The 21,173-nt window shown below is 48.7% G+C and overlaps 1 protein-coding gene across 2 annotated transcripts in view; it reads left to right on the plus strand.

Moving 5' to 3' along the window:
- Positions 1-21,173, plus strand: part of lin9 (lin-9 DREAM MuvB core complex component) — a 133,054-nt gene that overhangs the window by 102,341 nt on the left and 9,540 nt on the right. For both annotated transcript variants that reach the window (XM_078212206.1, XM_078212207.1), the window contains 5 exons: positions 3,136-3,255; positions 9,106-9,207; positions 13,414-13,494; positions 16,325-16,450; positions 19,670-19,852. In XM_078212206.1, the coding sequence (XP_078068332.1) occupies positions 3,136-3,255; positions 9,106-9,207; positions 13,414-13,494; positions 16,325-16,450; positions 19,670-19,852 (612 nt within the window). The remainder of the gene's footprint in view (positions 1-3,135; positions 3,256-9,105; positions 9,208-13,413; positions 13,495-16,324; positions 16,451-19,669; positions 19,853-21,173) is intronic.

Genomic DNA, 21,173 nt, shown 5'->3' on the forward strand with positions numbered 1-21,173 from the left:
TGTGTCCTCTAGTTTTAACTTCCTTACTAAGTGGAAAGAATCTCTCCGCCTCCACCCTATCCAGCCCCCGCATTATCTTATAAGTCTCCATAAGATCCCCCCTCATCCTTCTAAACTCTAACGAGTACAAACCCAATCTCCTCAGCCTCTCCTCATAATCCAAACCCCTCATCTCCGGTATCAACCTGGTGAACCTTCTCTGCACTCCCTCCAATGCCAATATATCCTTCCTCATATAAGGGGACCAATACTGCACACAGTATTCCAGCTGCGGCCTCACCAATGCCCTGTACAGGTGCATACTTGGCTCCCTAAATCCTGGCTGTAGGAATACACACACACCCCTCCATTTCCACCTATGTCATTGGTACCAATGTGGATCACAACTGCTGGCTGTTCACCCTCCCCCTCAGTGTACTCTGCAGCTGTTCAGTGATTCCCTTGGCTATGGCACCAGGGAGGCAATGTATCTTCCTGGATTCACAACTGCAGCTGCAGAAACGCTTGTCTGTTCCCCTAACTGTCGAACAAAGAACAAAGAACAGTACAGCACAGGAAACAGGCCCTTCGGCCCTCCAAGCCTGTGCCGCTCCTTGGTCCAACTAGACCAATCGTTTGTATCCCTCCATTCCCAGGCTGCTCATGTGACTATCCAGGTAAGTCTTAAACGATGTCAGCGTGCCTGCCTCCACCACCCTACTTGGCAGCGCATTCCAGGCCCCCACCACCCTCTGTGTAAAAAACGTCCCTCTGATGTCTGAGTTATACTTCGCCCCTCTCAGCTTGAGCCCGTGACCCCTCGTGATCGTCACCTCCGACCTGGGAAAAAGCTTCCCACTGTTCACCCTATCTATACGCTTCATAATCTTGTATACCTCTATTAGATCTCCCCTCATTCTCCGTCTTTCCAAGGAGAACAACCCCAGTCTACCCAATCTCTCCTCATAGCTAAGACCCTCCATACCAGGCAACATCCTGGTAAACCTTCTCTGCACTCTCTCCAATGCCTCCACGTCCTTCTGGTAGTGCGGCGACCAGAACTGGACACAGTACTCCAAATGTGGCCTAACCAGCGTTCTATACAGCTGCATCAACAGACTCCAGCTTTTATACTCTATACCCCGTCCTATAAAGGCAAGCATACCATATGCCTTCTTCACCACCTTCTCCACCTGTGTTGCCACCTTCAAGGATTTGTGGACTTGCACACCTAGGTCCCTCTGTGTTTCTATACTCCTGATGACTCTGCCATTTATTGTATAACTCCTCCCTACATTATTTCTTCCAAAATGCATCACTTCGCATTTATCCGGATTAAATTCCATCTGCCACCTCTCCGCCCAATTTTCCAGCCTATCTATATCCAGCTGTATTGCCCGACAATGCTCTTCGCTATCCGCAATTCCAGCCTCTCTCACTACTGCTCTTCCAGTCTTTTTCATGATGCCCCCCCCCCCCTCCCTCCGCACCTTACAACTGTTGTGGGTAAATAATACCTCTGAGATAGTTAGTAAGTCAAAGTACAGTGAGCTTTATTCCCAAAAGCTTTTGGGAGAGATCTGGCAACCTTAACAGCGATTCACCAGACTTCTCACTGAACACAAGTAGAGTGGACATTTATACATTATGGCTCCCAGCACCAGTCACGACGCAAACACTGGTCTGGTCATGAATTAAAGTCCATATAACAGTCCTTGATCACGAAGCACGATGCATCTGGCAGCCTCTGACCATAAACCAGAGTGTATCTGGCATTCTCAGGTTTGCCAGTCCTCTGCCAGCTGTAGCCACGATGCAGTCTTAGGTTGCCTGCTCTCCCCGCGGCCTTTCCTTTGAAGTGACTGTGTGGCCCGCGGCGGTCCCAGCGGGGAGTCCTCTTGTCAGACGGCCGGTATCGCATTCCACATCTGTAGCTGCTTTCTTTGTCTAAATCACACACAAGCCTGCAGAAAAGGCAAGACTCTACAAACAACATTTACATTTAATTGTCTGTCTTTATAAGCATAAAAGTTAAAGAATGAAACCATGAATAAATATCTTATATATTGATACCAGGAGCAGTATAAAACCTGGGGAGATTAGCCACAATGAAGGGTTATGTTTGTGATACATTCGAGGTACAAAATCCATTAACTCTTTAGGTACAAAATACATTGAGTACAAAAAACATTAACCCTTTCCCTTCTTCACAACCATGGGCTTCACTCCGCCTGCACTCATCACTTGAATCAGTATTGAGAACTGAATGTTGGTTGGAGAGTGCAAAGTACTCAGGGTCTTCTGCACTCCCTGCCTGCCTCTGCTTGACTGTGTCTGGCAGTCACCCATTCCCTCCGCTCCTGCATACTCCTGAGCTGCGGGGTGACCACATATATAACGGTGCTAACCACATAACTCTCAACCTCACTGTTGCACCTCAGTGATGCCAGTTGCTGCTCAAGCTCCAAAACCCAGAGCGGGAGCTGATGGCACCTCCTGCACATCTGGTTATCCAGCACAGTGTGTGTCACCCAGTTCCCACAACGTACAAGATGTTCACTCAAGGTGTGAGCTGCCCTACCATTCCTCTATCTATTAAATAGTAAACCTTGCTGCTACTAATAACCTCGACTGCTTAAAGCACAGCAGGAGGCCATTCGGCTTACATACCTGTGCTGGCTCTTGTACAGAACTGTCCAATTAGTCCCACTCCAAAGACTCTTACTCTTGGCTCTGCCTGTTGCTATCAGATGCTGTAAAGATGGTGCTAGGTGTTCAACAATTATTTCTGCGTCTGCATGGCTGGGAGGGTTAACTTTAAGAGCCAGCTGCACAGTGTGGGACTGGAGTCACGTGTAGGCCCTGACCAGAGAGAGGTGGCTGGTTCTATCTTTAAGAGACATTAATGAATTGGTTGAGTTTTTAACTACAATTCAGTAGCTTTTCGTGGTCTTTCTGCTTTTTCTAATGCCAGCCCACAAAACATCAGATTTACTGTATTTAATGACATTGGGCATTTGAACTCGCAACTTTTTATTGCAGTGCCATAGCCACCACACTGCTACACCGTTATGTTTTGTTGTTCTATGATTGCATTCTTCAAAAAGATGTGTATTTGAGTTTAGGATTTGAATGTACTGCTTCTGCCGCCCTCAGAGTAACGAGCCTCATGAAACCATGCCCATCACCGCCTTTGCCCAGAAGCAGCGACCCTCCAGGTATTATTTAACACCACCGCGGCTGCCTTACACGACCAGCGCCCAGTCTCCCATCACAGTAAGTTACTTCTTTCACTTTGTCCTATTACTGACAATAAACAAAAGGAAATGTTCTGAATTGAATCTGGGGGGAGGGCGATATGCAATCTCTGATTTTATTTTTCTCTCGCCTTCCGTTCCCTCACTCCCATGGGAAGTAGGAGGCCGTTCGCCCCATCGAGCCTATGCTAACTCTTTGAAAGAGCAATCCACTTAGTCCTAATTGCCGATATGCCCCCAAAACCCTGTAAACTTTTACAGGGCGGCACGGTAGCACAGTGGTTAGCACCTGCTGCTTCACAGCTCCAGGGACCTGGGTTCGATTCCCGGCTTGGGTCACTGTCTGTGTGGAGTTTGCACATTCTCCTCGCGTATGCGTGGGTTTCCTCCGGGTGCTCCGGTTTCCTCCCACAGTCCAAAGATGTGCAGGTTAGGTTGATTGGCCATGCTAAAATTGCCCCTTAGTGTCCTGGGGTGCGTAGGTTAGAGGGATTAGTGGGTAAATATGTAGGGATATGGGGGTAGGGCCTGGGTGGGATTGTGGTCGGTGCAGACTCGATGGGCCGAATGGCCTCTTTCTGTGCTGTAGGGTTTCTATGATTTCTATGATTCCAAGTATGTATGAAAGTTACTGTGGAATCTGCTTCCTCTACCCTTTCAGACAACGCATTCCAAAATGTCATTTAAAGTTAACATTTATTTAGTGTCACAAGTAGGCTTACATTAACACTGCAATTAAGTTACTGTAAAAATCCCCTAGTCGCCAACACTCGAGCGCCTGATCGGGTACACCTGAGGGAAAATTTAGCATGGCCAATGCACCTAACCAGCACGTTTTTCGGAACAAGAACAAAGAACAATACAGCACAGGAACAGGCCCTTCGGCCCTCCAAGCCCGTGCCGCTCCCTGGTCCAAACTAGACCATTCTTTTGTATCCCTCCATTCCCACTCCGTTCATGTGGCTATCTAGATAAGTCTTAAACGTTCCCAGTGTGTCCGCCTCCACCACCTTGCCTGGCAGCGCATTCCAGGCCCCCACCACCCTCTGTGTAAAATATGTCCTTCTGATATCCGTGTTAAACCTTCCCCCCCTTCACCTTGAACCTATGACCCCTCGTGAACGTCACCACCGACCTGGGGAAAAGCTTCCCACCGTTCACCCTATCTATGCCTTTCATAATTTTATACACCTCTATTAAGTCTCCCCTCATTCTCCGTCTTTCCAGGGAGAACAACCCCAGTTTACCCAATCTCTCCTCATAACCAAGCCCCTCCATACCAGGCAACATCCTGGTAAACCTCCTCTGTACTCTCTCCAAAGCCTCCACGTCCTTCTGGTAGTGTGGCGACCAGAACTGGACGCAGTATTCCAAATGCGGCCGAACCAACGTTCTATACATCTGCAACATCAGACCCCAACTTTTATACTCTATGCCCCGTCCTATAAAGGCAAGCATGCCATATGCCTTCTTCACCACCTTCTCCACCTGTGACGTCACCTTCAAGGATCTGTGGACTTGCACACCCAGGTCCCTCTGCGTATCTACACCCTTTATGGTTCTGCCATTTATCGTATAGCTCCTCCCTACATTATTTCTACCAAAATGCATCACTTCGCATTTATCAGGATTGAACTCCATCTGCCATTTCTTTGCCCAAATTTCCAGCCTATCTATATCCTTCTGTAGCTTCTGACAATGCTCCTCACTATCTGCAAGTCCTGCCAGTTTTGTGTTGTCCGCAAACTTACTGATCACCCCAGTTAGACTGTGAGAGGAAACCGGAGCACCCGAAGGAAACCGGAGCACCCGAAGGAAACCCACGCAGACGCGGGGAGAACGTGCAGACGCCACACAGATAGGGACCCTACCCAGGAATCAAACCTGGGTTCCTGGCGCTGTGCGGCAGCAGTGCTAACCGCTGTGCGGCAGCAGTGCTAACCGCTGTGCCACCATGCCACCCTCATAAGTCACTATGCAAAAATAATTCCTCATCTTGCCCCTGGCTCTTTTGCTAATTAGCCTCAATTTTTTTCCCCGAGTTACTGACCCTCTGCTATTGTAAGACTTCACCCTCACTTTCTCTATCAAAGCCCTTTTGCAGAAACTGAATCTAATTGCTCTGCTCTGAACCCACAAACATCATCGATTTTCTTTGAATTAAAGGAATTATAAACAGTAAGAATGGTGAAAATTCACTTTGATTCTTTGATCGTTCAGAATTTTCAAAGGTTGCCCATTCCTTGAACTGCCTAACAATAGGCCAGCAGTTTGGAAGGAAGGTTGCCCTCGACCACAGCTCTGACTGAAGTGATCTGATGGTCATTGAGCTCAATTCTCCCAATTCTGAGAAATCAAAGAATGATTCATGCATTTTTCCTCCCAGTAACCAGCTGAGCGAATCAAGATTTAAAGGAAAAAATCATTCCCAGCTAGTGAATAGAAATCAGCTTCCATTGAAATTGAGCAAATGTCCAATTTTAAGACTCTTCAGAAACGCAGCACGTATTGTCATTGGTGATTTCCTAAATAAGAGAAAGTGTGTTTCTGGGGTTGGGGAGGTGGAGGAGGGAGGCTGACCCAGGCCAAAAAATAGCGGCATGGTGGCACTGTGGTTAGCACTGCTGCCTCACCGCCAGGGGCCCGGGTTCAATTCCAACTTTGGGTCACTGTCTGTGCGGAGTCTGCACGTTCTCCCCGTGTCTGCATGGGTTTCCTCCCACAGTCTGAAAGACGTGCTGGTTCGGTGCATTAACCGTGCTAAATTCTCCCTCAGTGTAACCTGAACAGGCGCCGGAGTGTGGTGACTAGGGGATTTTCACAGTAACTTCATTGCAGTGTTAATGTAAGCCTACTTGTGACACTAATAAATAAACTTGTATATGACAATTGATAGAAGCTACTTTCTCTGGTGTGGGAGCTCAGAATGAGGGGTGTTAAGACCATTCGGGGTGGTGTCAGGAAGCACTACTTCATCCAAAGGGTAATGGAAGTCGAGAACTCTCCCACAGGCTGAGGATCCGTTAAAAAATTCAAAACTGAGATTTTCTGTTTGGCAAGGGTGCTGAGGGTCACAGAAGCAAGTACAGGTTAGCCCTGAGTTAACTGAACAGTGGAGAAGTTTGAAGAGGCTGAATGGCCTACACCTGCTCCTAGGTTCCTTTTAATTCTCTTTGAAATAGGCTAGGCTGGACCAGTTTTCTAACTTATTGGACAATACACTGGATATGTGCGATTTAACAATGCAGTACCATACAGTACCAAGAGCTGACACTAGGGGGAAGCACTATGTTAATATACAGTTATGTTAGATCTCCCCTTAGTGGAAATGAACCAGGACTGCAGCAGCACAACACCTAGCTCAAGAACTGAGTCACAGCCACAGGTATAGTTACATTACCAATGTGGACAAACGCCGGTCTAAACACAACATGATCCTAGAAACCAAACCCATCTGAGAGAGGAAACAGGTCTCTTTATTATCTCCCCTGAAAGAAAGTACTTCTGACAGTGCGGTACACCCTCAGCACTGCACAAATCAAATAAAGAATTTAGGAGGAAGCTATTTACACACGAGAATGGTAAGAACCTGACAGCATAGGAAGAGACCTCTCTGCCCATCATGTCTGTGCTAGCTCTTTGAAAGAGCTATCTGATTAGTCCACTCCAATATAGTTTCGCTCATCTCATTCCTGGGATGAAGGGCTTATCTTATGAGGAAAGGTAGAACAGGTTGGAGCCTGTACCCATTGGTGTTTAGAGGAATGAGACGTGATCTTATTGAAATATCTAAGACCCTAAGGAGATTCAATAGGGTGGATACCAGAAGGATATTTCCCCTTGTAGGAGAGACTAGAACAAGAAGGCACAGTTTAAAAATAAGAAGCCTCTCTTTTAAGGTGGAGATGAGGAGAAAATCTCTCTCTGAGGTTCATTAGTCTGTGAAATTCTTCACCCCAGAAAATAGTGGAGGCCAGGTCATTAAACTTACTCAAAAGTGGGCAGCACAGTGGTTAGCACTGCTGCCTCACAGCGCCAGGGACCCGGGTTCGATTCACGGTTTGGGTCACTGTCTGTGTGGAGTTTGCATGTTCTCCCCGTGTCTGTGTGGGTTTCCTCCGGGAGCTCCGGTTTCCTCCCACACTCCAAAGATGTGCGGGTTAGGTGGATTGGCCGTGCTAAATCGTCCCTTAGTATCAAGGGTACTAGCAGGGTAAATACATGGGGTTATGGGTGGGATTGTGGTGGGTGCAGTCTCGATTGGCCGAATGGCCTCCTTCTGCACAGTAGAATTCTATGATTCTAAAACTGAATTTTTCATAGAATCGAAGAATCCCTACAGTGCAGAAGGAGGCCATTCAGCCCATCAAGCCTGCACCGACAACAATCCCACCCAGGCGCTATACCCATAACCCCTCATATTTACTCTACTAGTCCCCCCGACTCTAAGGGGCAATTTCGCATGGCCAATCAACCTAACCCGCACATCTTTGGACTGTGGGAGGAAACCAGAACATCCAGAGGAAACCCACGCAGATACGGGGAGAATGTGCAAACTCCACACAGACAGTGACCCAAGGCCAGAATTGAATCCGGGTCCCTGGTGCTGTGAAGTGGCAGTGCTAAACACTGTGCCATTGTGCTGGGTTTTGGTGGACAAGACAGTCAGTAGTTGCGGAGGGAAGATAGAAACATGGAACTGAGGCCAAATCAGATTCGCTATGATCTATTTGAATGGCAGAGCAGGTTCAAAGGGCCGAATGGCCGACTCTGCCCATGTCCTGTGTTCCCTTTAACCCAGAAGTTATTTCTCCATTAAGTACCTAATTCCCTTTGAAAGTTATTACTGAATTGACTTCCTTTTGGGCATTGCGTTCCAGATCACAACAACTGCCTTTAGTATTTAAAAAGAAATCTCTCCTCATCCCCTGCTCCCCATTTTCCAATCCATTCCAGCTCTCCATTGTGTCTCCCTACCTCCCACTCCTCCTCCAAGATGGACTCCAAAGTGTGTCTCCACCAGTCTGTCCCATTTCTGGTCACTCCTTAACGGAGCAATGGAGGGATATATCGACATTGGAAGCAGTTCAGAGAAAATCCACCCAGCTGGTTCCTGGGATGAAGGCATTGTCCTGTGAGGAAAAGTTGAGCAGGTTGGGCCTAGACTCGAGATTAGGAGGATGGGAGGTGGTCTTATTGAAAGATATCAGATTCTGCAGGTTTGACAGGATGGATGCTAACTGGATGTCTCCCCTTGTGAGGGAATTTAGATCTAGTGAGTGCAGTTTCTGAGTAAGAGGTCTCCCGTTTCAGATGGAGATGAGGAGGAATTTCTTCTCAGAGGGTCGTTAGTCTCTGGAATGCTCTCCGCAGGGAGCTGGGTCATTGAGTATATAGGAACATACTCCGACAAAGGAGTCCAGGGTTGTGGGAGACAGGCAGGAAAGTGAAGCTAAGGCCACAATCAGATCAGCCGTGGTTTTATTGAATGGCACAGCAGACTCAATGAGCCAAAAGGCCTACTCCTATTTCTTATCTTCAGAGATGTGACGAATCTCGAAGCATCTACATGGCCGGTGATGACACAAGGGGCTGCAGAGGAGTGTTGTGTTGCTGCAGCGAGAGCACCATTTGTCCCAGGAAGCAAAGTTCCTGGGACACTCCTGGACTTTCCTAACTGGCCCCCAGTTGAAATATCATTACATTATATATGCCCTGGAATAATTTAGAAGGGAGAGTGCTAGCATTGAGCTAAAGCTAACTTTAAACGTCACTCTTTGGCATGAAGAGATACCGGGAAGGTCTCCCAATGCACTGGCACTCTGCATTAACGGTGCCCTGCTTTATTTCCCCTTTTTGCACTTGACAGGATAACGATCCACTTTTGGGTCAGTCACCTTGGAAAAGCAAACTGCCAGGCACTGACGGAGACACGCTTGGGGGATTTCCCATTGAATTCCTCATCCAGGTGGTAAGTATGTGTGTCTAAATGTCACATTTTCCTATAAGTGTTAACAGTTCAAATACATTCATAAATTATATTGACTGAATGGAGGAAATTCATGCAAGAGGTATGGGACTGAGAAACAGGCAGTAACCAGTCTAGTGAGAAACAGGCTTCCACTCAAAGTTTTGACTCAGTCCCCTATTAAGTGACTCATTGCAGAGTCTCAGTGTGATGTATGATATTGTGCATGTCACTCTGCCCTGGGCAATGTGACACAAGGTGCATGCACAACTTGTGGTTTCATATCTGACTCTCAATCTGTACAATGCAGCTTCTTTCACAGCTTTCAGTGTTGTGGAATTCTCTGCAAATAGAGATCAGCTGCCCACTTTACAGGAAGCGTGAGGTTGCCTGTCATATCCTGCATGGGTGATCTCTCTGTTTTTCCTCCTTTCATATTGTTTCTACAACAGGGTTTCCCTGTACGTCAACTGCAGCCTAATCTAGTCTTCAGATTTTTATGTAATTAAATTTTACAGATCTGCAGGTTTGTGGTTAGGCTGTAATTGGAGTATTGGGTTGAGCTCTGACGCTCAGTTGTAGGAGGGATATTAAAACTATGGCAAGGGTAAAGAAAGGATGCATCACGCAAGAAATAAGAGGAATGGACCGTACGGCCTTTATGCCTGCCCCACCATTCAATTTGATCCTGGCTAAGCTTGGGCCTAAATTGCACTTTCCCTCCTGGTCCTCACAGTTCTTTGATTCTTTTGCCAATCTTAGCCTTGAATAAACTCAACAAGCTGAGCACTGATTTGATTTATTATTGTCACATGTATTAGTATACAGTGAAAAGTATTGTTTCTTGCGCGCTATACAGACAAAGCATACCGTTCATAGAGAAGGAAAGGAGAGAGTGCAGAATGTAGTGTTACAGTCATAGCTAGGGTGTAGAGAAAGATCAACTTAATACAAGATAGGTCCATTCAAAAGTCTGACAGCAGCAGGGAAGAAGCTGTTCTTGAGTCGGTTGGTGCGTGACCTCAGACTTTTGTATGTTTTTCTTGATGGAAGAAGGTGGAAGAGAGAATGTCTGGAGTGCGTGGGGTCCTTAATTATGCTGGCTGCTTTGCCGAGGCAGCGGGAAGTGTAGACAGAGTCAATGGATGGGAGGCTGGTTTGCGAGATGGATTGGGCTACATTCATGACCTTTTGTAGTTCCTTGCAGTCTTGGGCAGTGCAGGAGCCATACCAAGCTGTGATACAACCAGAAAGAATGCTTTCTATGGTGCATCTGTAAAAGTTGGGACCATCTGTGCAAGAGAGTTCCAAAGATTCACAATCCATTGAGTGAGGAAATTGCTCCTCATCTCAGAATTAAATGATCGATCCTTTATCGTAACGCACTGTCTCCGAGTTCTAAACTCTGCTGCCAGGGGACCCTGCCCCTCAGCATCTACCCCCTCTATACTATCCCCCATCGAGCAGCCTTACTATTGTATATATCACCTTGGATTCTTCTCCACTCCAGAGAGTAGAGGCCCATTTCACACAATCGCTCACATCAATCAGTTTATTAAACCTTTGCTGCACTGCCTCTGAGGGAAGTAGATTCTTCCTTATGTAAAGGTTCCACCAAAACTGGCGGAATTGATAGCTGTTGAGAGGTTAAAAATTTACTAGGACTGAGAAGAATGGCCTCTAATGGAGATTGGTGCCTGGTCAGTAAGTAAATATGTGCATGTGGGTGTTTGATTAAATAAAAACACAAAATGCTGGATAAACTCTGCGGGTCTGGTGGCAGCTGTGGAGAGAAACAGTCCCTATGACTCTTCATCAGAGTTAGAGAGGGGAAAGTTTGATGGATTATATACTGTGTAAGACGGGGTGGAGTAGAGTGGGTCAGTGATAGGTGAGAACTAGGAGAGATTGCAACAAAGATGTGTAGAGCACAAGACAGTGCAAATGGCTGTGTGAAGGGCTACACAAGGTGCTGATAGTGACATAAAGGTAAGATAGCAGAATGTGTTATAGAATCATAGAATCCTACAGTGCAGAAGAGGCCATTCGGCCCATTGAGTCTGCACCGGCCACAATCCCACCCAGGCCCTATTCCCGTAACCCCGTGCATTTACCCTGCTCATCCCCCTGACACATTTAGCATGGCCAAACCACCTAACCCGCTCCATCTGTGGGAGGAAGCCAGAGCACCCGGAGGAAACCCACACAGACATGGGGAGAATGTGCAAACTCCACACAGTGACCCAAGCCGGGAATTGAACCCGGGTCCCTGGCGCTGTGAGGCAACAGTGCTAACCACTGTGCTACCGTGCCGCCTGTGTTAATAGAATAAAGGTCCGTGCTCAATGAAAGCAAAACTAAAGAACAAGTGACAGATGGCCCAGTGGGTGGTTGATTTAATACAAAAACATTTTGGACGGAAAAAAAGGCGCCAAGATGGAGGAGAAAGGCCACCTTCTGAAGTTGTTGAACTCAGTGTTGAGTCCCGAGGGCTGTAATGTGTCTAATTGGAAAATGAGGTTCTCTCCTGCAATTTGCACCGGGCTTCACTGGAACATTGCAGCAGGCACAGGGCGGATGTGTGGGTCTGAGAACAAGATGCCGAGTTGAAATGGAAGCAACAGGAGGTTGGGATCATGCTTGCGGCCTGAGCAGAAGTGTTTACAAAGCGGCCACCTAGTCTGCATTTAGTATCCCAAATGTAGAGGAGACCGCGTTGGGAGCAGCAAATACAGTAGACCAGATTGATGGAGATGTAAGTGAAATGCTGCTACTTCATGAGACAGGACTGAGCTTGATAGTCACTTGCTGATCTTCCCTGTCACGTGTAACACTCAGGCTGGGTGCCAAGTGCCCTGGCATGAGATTACTTCAGCATAGGGAAAGGCCACACTAAGCAGCGCAGGAGCAGAGCTCCTGGCTACAGCACCTGTGCAGTGCGAGTGAGTTTTACAACACTGCAACATCCTATGAATTTCTACATTTGCCATACATTGCAGTTTGCTGTCAGTACTGAACAACCATCCCTCATGTCAGGCTACTCCCCCTCATCGTGCAGTGAGGAAAACTATTTCCATGCCATGTGGAGCCAGCAAGTTTCTTCTTCGCTGTCTGATTGCTGTTAGAGTCATAGAGGTTTACAGCATGGAAACAGGCCCTTCGGCCCAACTTGTCCATGCAGCCCTTTTTATTTAAACCCCTAAGATAACCCCAATTGCCTGCATTTGGCCCATATCCCTCTATACCCATCTTACCCATGTAACTATCTAAATGCTTTTTAAAAGACAAAATTGTACCCGCCTCTACTACTACCTCTGGCAGCTTGTTCCAGACACTCGCCACCCTCTGTGTGAAAAAATTGCCCCTCTGGACCCTTTTGTATCTCTCTCCTCTCACCGTAAACCTATGCCCTCTAGTTTTAGACTCCCCTACCTTTGGGAAAAGATATTGACTATCTAGCTGATCTGTGCCCCTCATTATTTCATAGACCTCTATAAGATCACCCCTCAGCCTTCTATGCTCCAGAGAAAAAAGTCCCCGTCTATCCAGCCTCTCCTTATAACTCAAACCATCAAGTCCCAGTAGCATCCTAGTAAATCTTTTCTGCACTCTTTCTAGTTTAATAATATCCTTTCTATAATAGGGTGACCAGAATTGCACACAGTATTCCAGGTGTGGCCTTACCAATGTCTTGTACAACTTCAACAAGGCGTCCCAATTCCTGTATTCAATGTTCTGACCGATGAAACCAAGCATGATGAATGCCTTCTTCATCATTCTGTCCACCCGTGACTCCACTTTCAAGGAGCTATGAACATGTACCCCTAGATCTCTTTGTTCTGTAACTCTCCCCAACGCCCTACCATTAACTGAGTAAGTCCTGCCCTTGTTCAATCTACCAAAATGCATCACCTCGCATTTGCCTAAATTAAACTCCATCTGCCATTCGTCACTGGCCCAATTGATCAAGATCCCGTTACAATCAGAGATAACTTTCTTCACTGTCCACTATGCCACCAATCTTGGTGTCATCTGCAAACTTACTAACCATGCCTCCTATATTCTCATCCAAATCATTAATATAAATGACAAATAACAGTGGACCCAACACTGATCCCTGAGGCACCCCGCTGGTCACAGGCCTCCAGTTTGAAAAACAACCCTCTGTTGCCGTTGTCTGATTGCTGTTATTGTTGTCTTATTTTTTAGACAAGATTATCAAAAATTCTTATGATCAAGAAAGAACACATCAAGCAGTTAAAAGAAATGAACACGGAAGCAGAGAAATTGGTAAAAGATCTTCGTTATTTTACTCTGGTTCTCAGTAAAACACTTGATTAAAGGTTGTTTTTTCTAACGATTGTCCATCCAGGCGTTACATTGGTTTTGGTAGTCAGGGCACCAGAACTGCCCGCTCTTCAGCTCAGCTGGGTGTTTGACACGCACAGAAACCCATCACCAAAGTAATTTCCATGGAGCTGCAGAGTCCCGTCTGCCTAAAGTACAGTGTAGGTTCTTTCTCTCCCATAGGAACCTGTCCCACTCACTGACACCCAGAGAGCTTAGGTTACTAGAACCTAATCTTAGGCACCCCGGGTGTGCGGAGACAACCCGAGAGCAAGGTCATGGCTTTTACATCTGAGACCTTCTGAGGTGTAAACTGATGAAGCTCAGAGAGGGCAGGGCTGGTGATTGATCTGGGGCAGGAAGGGAATTTGGAGTGGCTCTCTGCAGCTGATTTGAATGGTCAGGTCTGGAGGTATCAATGTGAGTTGGTGAAGAGGCTGAAAGGAGTAATGGTTGAGGAGTTGGAAATCTTCATAAGGGAAGGACCAATGCCTGAAACGTAACCTCAAGGCTGGACAGAATGGCACAGTTGAGTATCACCCTGTTCATCGTGAGATGGTGCCCGGGGAGGGAACTGGGAGTGGACAGCCGGGGAATGAACTGGGAGTGGGCGGTCCGGGGTGGGCAGCTGGGGAGGGAACCGGGGGTGGGCGGCCCGGGGAGGGAACCCGGGGTGGGCGGCCGGAAAGGGAACTGGGGGTGGGTGGCTGGGGAGGGAACCGGGGCTGGGCGGCCGGGGAGGGAACTGGGGGGGGTTCCGCATCAGAGATGTTTGTTTCTGATGTGAACAGTAATCTGAGGTCCTCTCTGCCTGTTCTACTGGTTTACAGGTACCGCCATGTTCCCCAGCACCCTTTAACCAGCAGGATCTACCATTCTCCAAAATAACATTCTTTCCAAAAGAAACAATCGACTAGCAAGTGATTTAAGAAAATGCTTTATTTGGTTACTGACGTCACTGGACTTGTTGAATTCTTTTTCTTTATTCTTTCATGGGATGTGGGCATCGCAGGCCATGCCAGCATTTGTTGCCCTTGCCCAGAGTGGTTAAAAGTCAACCACATTGCTGTGGCTTTGGAGTCACATGTAGACCAGATCAGGTAAGGATGGCAGATTTCCTTCCCTAAGGACATTAGTGAACTGGATGGGTCTTTACAACAGTTGTTAGTTTCTTGTTCACCATTACTGAGTCTAGCTTTATATTCCAGACTTTATTAACTGAATTCAAATTCCTGCCTCGTTGGGATTTGATCCCGTGTGACCAGGTCATTGGCCTGGGCCTCTGGATTGCTAATCCAGCAACATTAGCACGATGTCACCACCTCCCCCTTGTGAAGCATTTTGTTACATGTGTGACCTAATGAGGCACAATATAAATGTTGAGGTGTTTAAAATGATGAAAGTTTTAGAGTAGATGGGGAGAAATTGTTTCCACTGACGAGCATCAGGAACCAGATTTGCGATAATTGGCAAAAGAACGGGAGGGAGAAGGAGATTTTTTAATGCAGTGAGAGCTGGAATGCACAGCCCTGAGAAGGCAGTGAAAGCAGCTTCAATACCCTCTTCAAAGGGTATTGGATAAATACTTGGTTTTATAAAGGTTTTCTGAGCTGGGACAGGAATGGGATTAATTAGACCAGTCTTTCACAGAGCCAGCAGAGGAATGCTGGGGCCAAATGGCCTCATTGTGTCCTGTAAGATTCTTTTAAATGTAATACTTCCTTTTTACAGAATGAATTAACCTTTCAAAGTGCACATAGACAAACATGGTGGTATTCTTCAATAAGAACCAATAAATGGGCGGTTAACCAGTTAACCTATTACTGTGTGGTAGTAGTACTTGAGGGAGGAATGTTTAGTAATTATTCCTGCAAATGTGGGTTATTCTTTTCCCTCCCGTTCCCTCGCTCACCCACCCAGACCCACCCGTTCCCTCACTCACCCACCCGTTCCCTCACTCACCCACCCAGACCCACCCATTCCCTCACTGACCCACCCGTTCCCTCGCTCGCCCACCCAGACCCACCCGTTCCTTCACTCACCCACCCAGACCCACCCGTTCCCTCACTCACCCACCCAGACCCACCCATTCCCTCACTCACCCACCCAGGCCCACCCGTTCCCTCACTCACCCACCCGTTCCCTCACTCACCCACCCGTTCCCTCACTCACCCACCCAGACCCACCCGTTCCCTCACTCACCCACCCGTTCCCTCGCTCACCCACCCAGACCCACCCATTCCCTCACTCACCCACCCGTTCCCTCACTCACCCACCCGTTCCCTCGCTCACCCACCCAGACCCACCCATTCCCTCACTCACCCACCCGTTCCCTCACTCACCCACCCGTTCCCTCACTCACCCACCCAGACCCACCCGTTCCCTCACTCACCCACCCAGGCCCACCCGTTCCCTCACTCACCCACCCAGACCCACCCGTTCCCTCACTCACCCACCCAGACCCACCCGTTCCCTCGCTCACCCACCCAGACCCACCCGTTCCCTCGCTCACCCACCCAGACCCACCCGTTCCCTCGCTCACCCACCCAGACCCACCCGTTCCCTCGCTCACCCACCCAGGCCCACCCGTTCCCTCGCTCACCCACCCAGACCCACCCGTTCCCTCACTCACCCACCTGTTCCCTCACTCACCCACCCAGACCCACCCGTTCCCTCGCTCACCCACCCAGACCCACCCTTCAGGAGTTGACTTTGAGGGCAGTTTTGGACCTGTTAAGGTAGGAAATGACTGGTTCCTTTTTCACTCCCTCAGAAATCATACTCCGCTCCCATTGGCATTGACTTTCAAAAGCGGTATGCGACAATAGTTTTAGAATTGGAGCAGCTGAACAAAGATCTGAACAAGGTTCTGAATAAAGTCCAACAGTATTGTTATGAGGTGAGTGTTCTTCACTTTGTTTGCCTGACTCTCATTTAATAATCTGAATCATCGAATCCCTACTGTGCAGGAGAGGCCATTCGGCCCATCGAGTCTGCAGCGACCACAACCCCAGCCAGGCCCTAGGCCCTATCCCCATAACCCCTCATATTTAACCTGCTAATCCCCCTGACACTAGGGTTAATTTAACCCTGGGTTCCTTCTCTTTCCCCAAACCTGGATTTAGACAGACACTGACATCTGGCAGCATTGAACCTGAAGAATGTTTCCACTTCTATTTCAGGTTTTGAGTTCTCCCCTCCTTCCATTCATCCTGTTACACAGTGAGACTCACTCGCTCTGTATTGGTCTCACTTGCTGTATCTATGTTAAAATTTTGCACCAAGTCCTTCTCACTCCACACCCCTGTGCCTGCTTGACTACATTGGCTTCCGGTCTGGCATCACCCCAATTTTAAAATCCTTGTTCTTGTGTTAAAAGCCTTTCCCTATCCCAGTCCTAAAACTCTCTGTGGTCTTAAGTCGCCGGGACCGGATGGGATGTACCCCAGGTTACTGTGGGAGACGAGGGAAGAGATTGCAGAGCCTCTGGCGATGATCTTTGCGTCGACGATGGAGACGGGAGAGGTGCCGGAGGATTGGAGGATTGCGGATGTGGTTCCTATTTTCAAGAAGGGGAATAGGGATAGCCCAGGAAATTACCGACCGGTGAGTCTAACCTCAGTGGTTGGTAAGCTGATGGAGAAGATCCTGAGGGACAGGATTTAGAGAGGTTTAGTATGCTCAAGAATACTCAGCATGGCTTTGTCAAAGGCAGATCGTGCCTTACGAGCCTGGTGGAGTTCTTCGAAAATGTGACTAAACACATTGACGAAGGGAAAGCGGTAGATGTGGTTTATATGGATTTTAACAAGGCGTTCGATAAGGTCCCCCATGCAAGGCTTCTAGAAAAAGTGAGAGGGCATGGGATCCAAGGGGCTGCTGCCCTGTGGATCCAGAACTGGCTTGCCCAAAGGAGGCAGAGAGTGGGTATAGATGGGTCTTTTTCTAAATGGAGGTCGGTCACCAGTGGTGTGTCCCAGGGATCTGTTCTGGGACCCTTGCTGTTTGTCATTTTCATAAATGACCTGGATGAGGAAGTGGAGGGATGGGTTGGTAAGTTTGCCGACGACACGAAGGTTGGTGGGGTTGTGGATAGTCTGGAGGGATGTCAGAAGTTACAGAGGGACATAGATAGGATGCAAGACTGGACGGACAAGTGGCAGATGGACTTCAACCCAGATAAATGCGTAGTGGTCCATTTTGGCAGGTCAAATGGGATGAAGGAGTACAATATAAAGGGAAAGACTCTTAGTACTGCAGAGGATCAGAAGGACCTTGGGGTCCGGGTCCATAGGACTCTAAAATCAGCCCAGCAGGTGGAGGAGGTGGTTAAGAAGGCGTATGGTGTGCTGGCCTTTATGAATCGAGGGATTGAGTTTAGGAGTCCGGGGATAATGATGCAGCTATGTAAGACCCTTGTCAGACCCCACTTGGAGTACTGTGCTCAGTTCTGGTCGCCTCATTACAGGAAGGATGTGGAAAAGATTGAAAGGGTGCAGAGGAGATTTACAAGGATGTTGCCTGGATTGAGTGGCATGCCTTATGAGAATAGGCTGAGGGAGCTCGGTCTTTTCTCCTTGGAGAGACGTAGGATGAGAGGAGACCTAATAGAGGTATATAAGATGTTGAGAGGCATAGATCGGGTGGACTCTCAGAGGCTTTTTCCCAGGGTGGAAATGGCTGCTACGAGAGGACACAGGTTTAAGGTGCTGGGCGGTAGGTACAGAGGAGATGTCAGGGGTAAGTTTTTCACACACAGGGTGGTGGGCGAGTGGAATCGGCTGCCGTCAGTGGTGGTGGAGGCAAACTCAATAGGGTCTTTTAAGAGACTCCTGGATGAGTACATGGGGTTTAATAGGATGGAGGGTTATAGGTAGGCCTAAAAGGTAGGGACATGTTCGGCACAACTTGTGGAGCCGTAGGGCCTGTTTTGTGCTGTAGTTTTCTATGTTTCTATCTCTGCATTCCTTCTCAGCATTCCCAATTTTAAAGCGGCCATTTCTTCAGCTGCCTAGGTGGCTAATCTCTAGAATACCCTCCGAAGGCTCCCAAGTTCTTTCCCTTTCTCCTCCTTTCAGTTGCTCTTTAAAACCTCCCACCCCCTGTCCTCATGGGCTGTAAGTTCTGAGCTCCAGGGTGTTGCATCAGAGATGGTGGGGGGAGTTGCACTGGGGAACCCTATCTGCCCCAGAACCTCCTAAGTAAGGTTTGTACAGCAGTTATGATGTGGAGATGCCGGCGTTGGGTAAAAGTTGTACAGCAGTTGCCAGGGGACCTTCCCATGGACAATTGCCCTGCACGAGGGACCATCCAAAACAGTGATTTAAATCATAAACTTTGGCTGCTTCTGACTGTGTTCCATAAATAGTTGCCCAGAAACAGAAGAATTAAAAGCACGTCTAGATTCTGGGTAACTATTGTACAGATCCACACCGATAACCCCCGCCCCCACCACAGGACATCCCTTCTACCCCACAAAGCCTCAATCTGACTCAATTATCACTTTTGGGAAGCATTTTCCGATCAGGGCCATTGTGATCTCCTGGACTCGTTTCGATCGCCTCAGGGGGTCGGAGAGGAATTTCCCAGATTTGTTTTCCCCATATTGGCCCTGGGGTTTTCACTCTGGGTTTTCGCCTCTCCCTGGAGATCACATGGTCTGGAATGGGGGGGTGGGGGTGAGTAAATAGGTTGTGATGAACAAAGCATCGTAGCTGTGAGGGACAGCTCGGTGGATAGGATATTAGGATGTAGATAGGCTGGAAAATTGGGCGGGGATCCTGGATTTAGGATTCAATCCTGGACCGGGGAGCGGCGCGGGCTTGGAGGGCCGAAGGGCCTGTTCCTGTGCTGTATTGTTCTTTGTTCTTTGTTGTCAGAAGTTACGGCCCAATATCTCTCCTTGTAGCTCGGTGTCAGATTATATTTGATTCGACTCTGTGAAAAGTCTTGGTATGTTTTGCTACATCGAAGGCGCTACATCAATGCAAGTTGTTGACTGGGTTGTCTCCGTCTTTGTGTTGCGTCTCTGGCAGCTATCTGAATTCAGGTGACGTTGTGCACGGGCTGAGATTTTAGTTGTTAACTTTTGCCTTTTATATTATCTTGAAACTGACAGCTTGCTCCTGAGCAGGGCTTGCAGCCCATGGACCAGCCCACAGACATGCGCAGGAGGTGTGAGGAGGAGGCTCACCAGTTAGTAAGGCAGGCAAACACCTCACAAAGCGGACAGCCTAGTGTTAGGAACGAAAAACTGACTGATCTAATAGCCAGGCTGACGGCAGTGCTTCTACAGATAAAGGTAAGTGCAGACTTCAATTCCAGGCTGCAGTGATACGGACTGGGCTTAGCAACCCAAAGGTCGTGATCTCACAACCCTTCCAGCAAAGATCAATTTAATAATCTTGTCATTTGTGTTTCATCGTTAGTTTAGAAATTACATTGCAAACTTTCAGATAGTCAAAAAAGAAAATCACAACTGGCTCAGTAAAGAACCCGGTGTGGCCTGGAGGTGACTCCAGTCTCTCTCAGACACTATAATGCCCTCTGTAGCCCAGCAAGTTATCTAGTTGTGCTATCAGTGTAACTGGAAATGGGCCATTCCAGAGTAACTCACATCCTGAGAATCCTAAAAGCAACAGATCTGGTCTAATGTTCCATTCTAATGTTGCTTCATGTTAGAGGGAGGGAGGTAGAATCCTGCTCAGTAGCTTAGTATGAATATTATTAGCGTGCACTTTTAACACTCACGGAAAGCTATAACACAGGAGGCCATTCGGCCCATTGTGTGTGTTGCCTCTTTGAAAGAGCAATCCCAATAGTCCCACTCTCCCTGCTCTTTGCCTGTAATCCTGCAAAGTATCTCCTTTCAGCATTCAGCAACTTCCAAAAGGGAAGTGGATCTGTAACCACAGCGCTGAAAACCTATTGAAGCATCCTGTGACACCCCTTCATTGTGGCCTAGGCCCAGGTGGCAGAGTGGCGCAGTCCAGCCCAGGTGGCAGAGTGGCGCAGTCCAGCCCAGGCGGCAGAGTGGCGCAGTCCAGCCCAGGCGGCAGGGTGGCGCAGTCCAGCCCAGGCGGCAGAGTGGCGCAGTCCAGCCCAGGCGGCAGAGTGGCGCAGTCCAGCCCAGGCGGCAGAGTGGCGCAGTCCAGCCCAGGTGGCAGAGTGGCGCAGTCCAGCCCAGGCGGCAGGGTGGCGCAGTCCAGCCCAGGCGGCAGAGTGGCGCAGTCCAGCCCAGGCGGCAGAGTGGCGCAGTCCAGCCCAGGCGGCAGAGTGGCGCAGTCCAGCCCAGGCGGCAGAGTGGCGCAGTCCAGCCCAGGTGGCAGAGTGGCGCAGTCCTGCCCCGGCGGCAGAGTGGCGCAGTCCTGCCCCGGCGGCAGAGTGGCGCAGTCCTGCCCCGGCGGCAGAGTGGCGCAGTCCTGCCCCGGCGGCAGAGTGGCGCAGTCCTGCCCCGGCGGCAGAGTGGCGCAGTCCTGCCCCGGTGGCAGAGTGGCGCAGTCCAGCCCCGGTGGCAGAGTGGCGCAGTCCAGCCCCGGTGGCAGAGTGGCGCAGTCCAGCCCCGGTGGCAGAGTGGCGCAGTCCAGCCCCGGTGGCAGAGTGGCGCAGCCCAGCCCCGGTGG

The sequence above is a fragment of the Mustelus asterias genome, chromosome 5, assembly GCF_964213995.1.
Source record: "Mustelus asterias chromosome 5, sMusAst1.hap1.1, whole genome shotgun sequence".
NCBI lineage: Eukaryota > Metazoa > Chordata > Chondrichthyes > Carcharhiniformes > Triakidae > Mustelus > Mustelus asterias.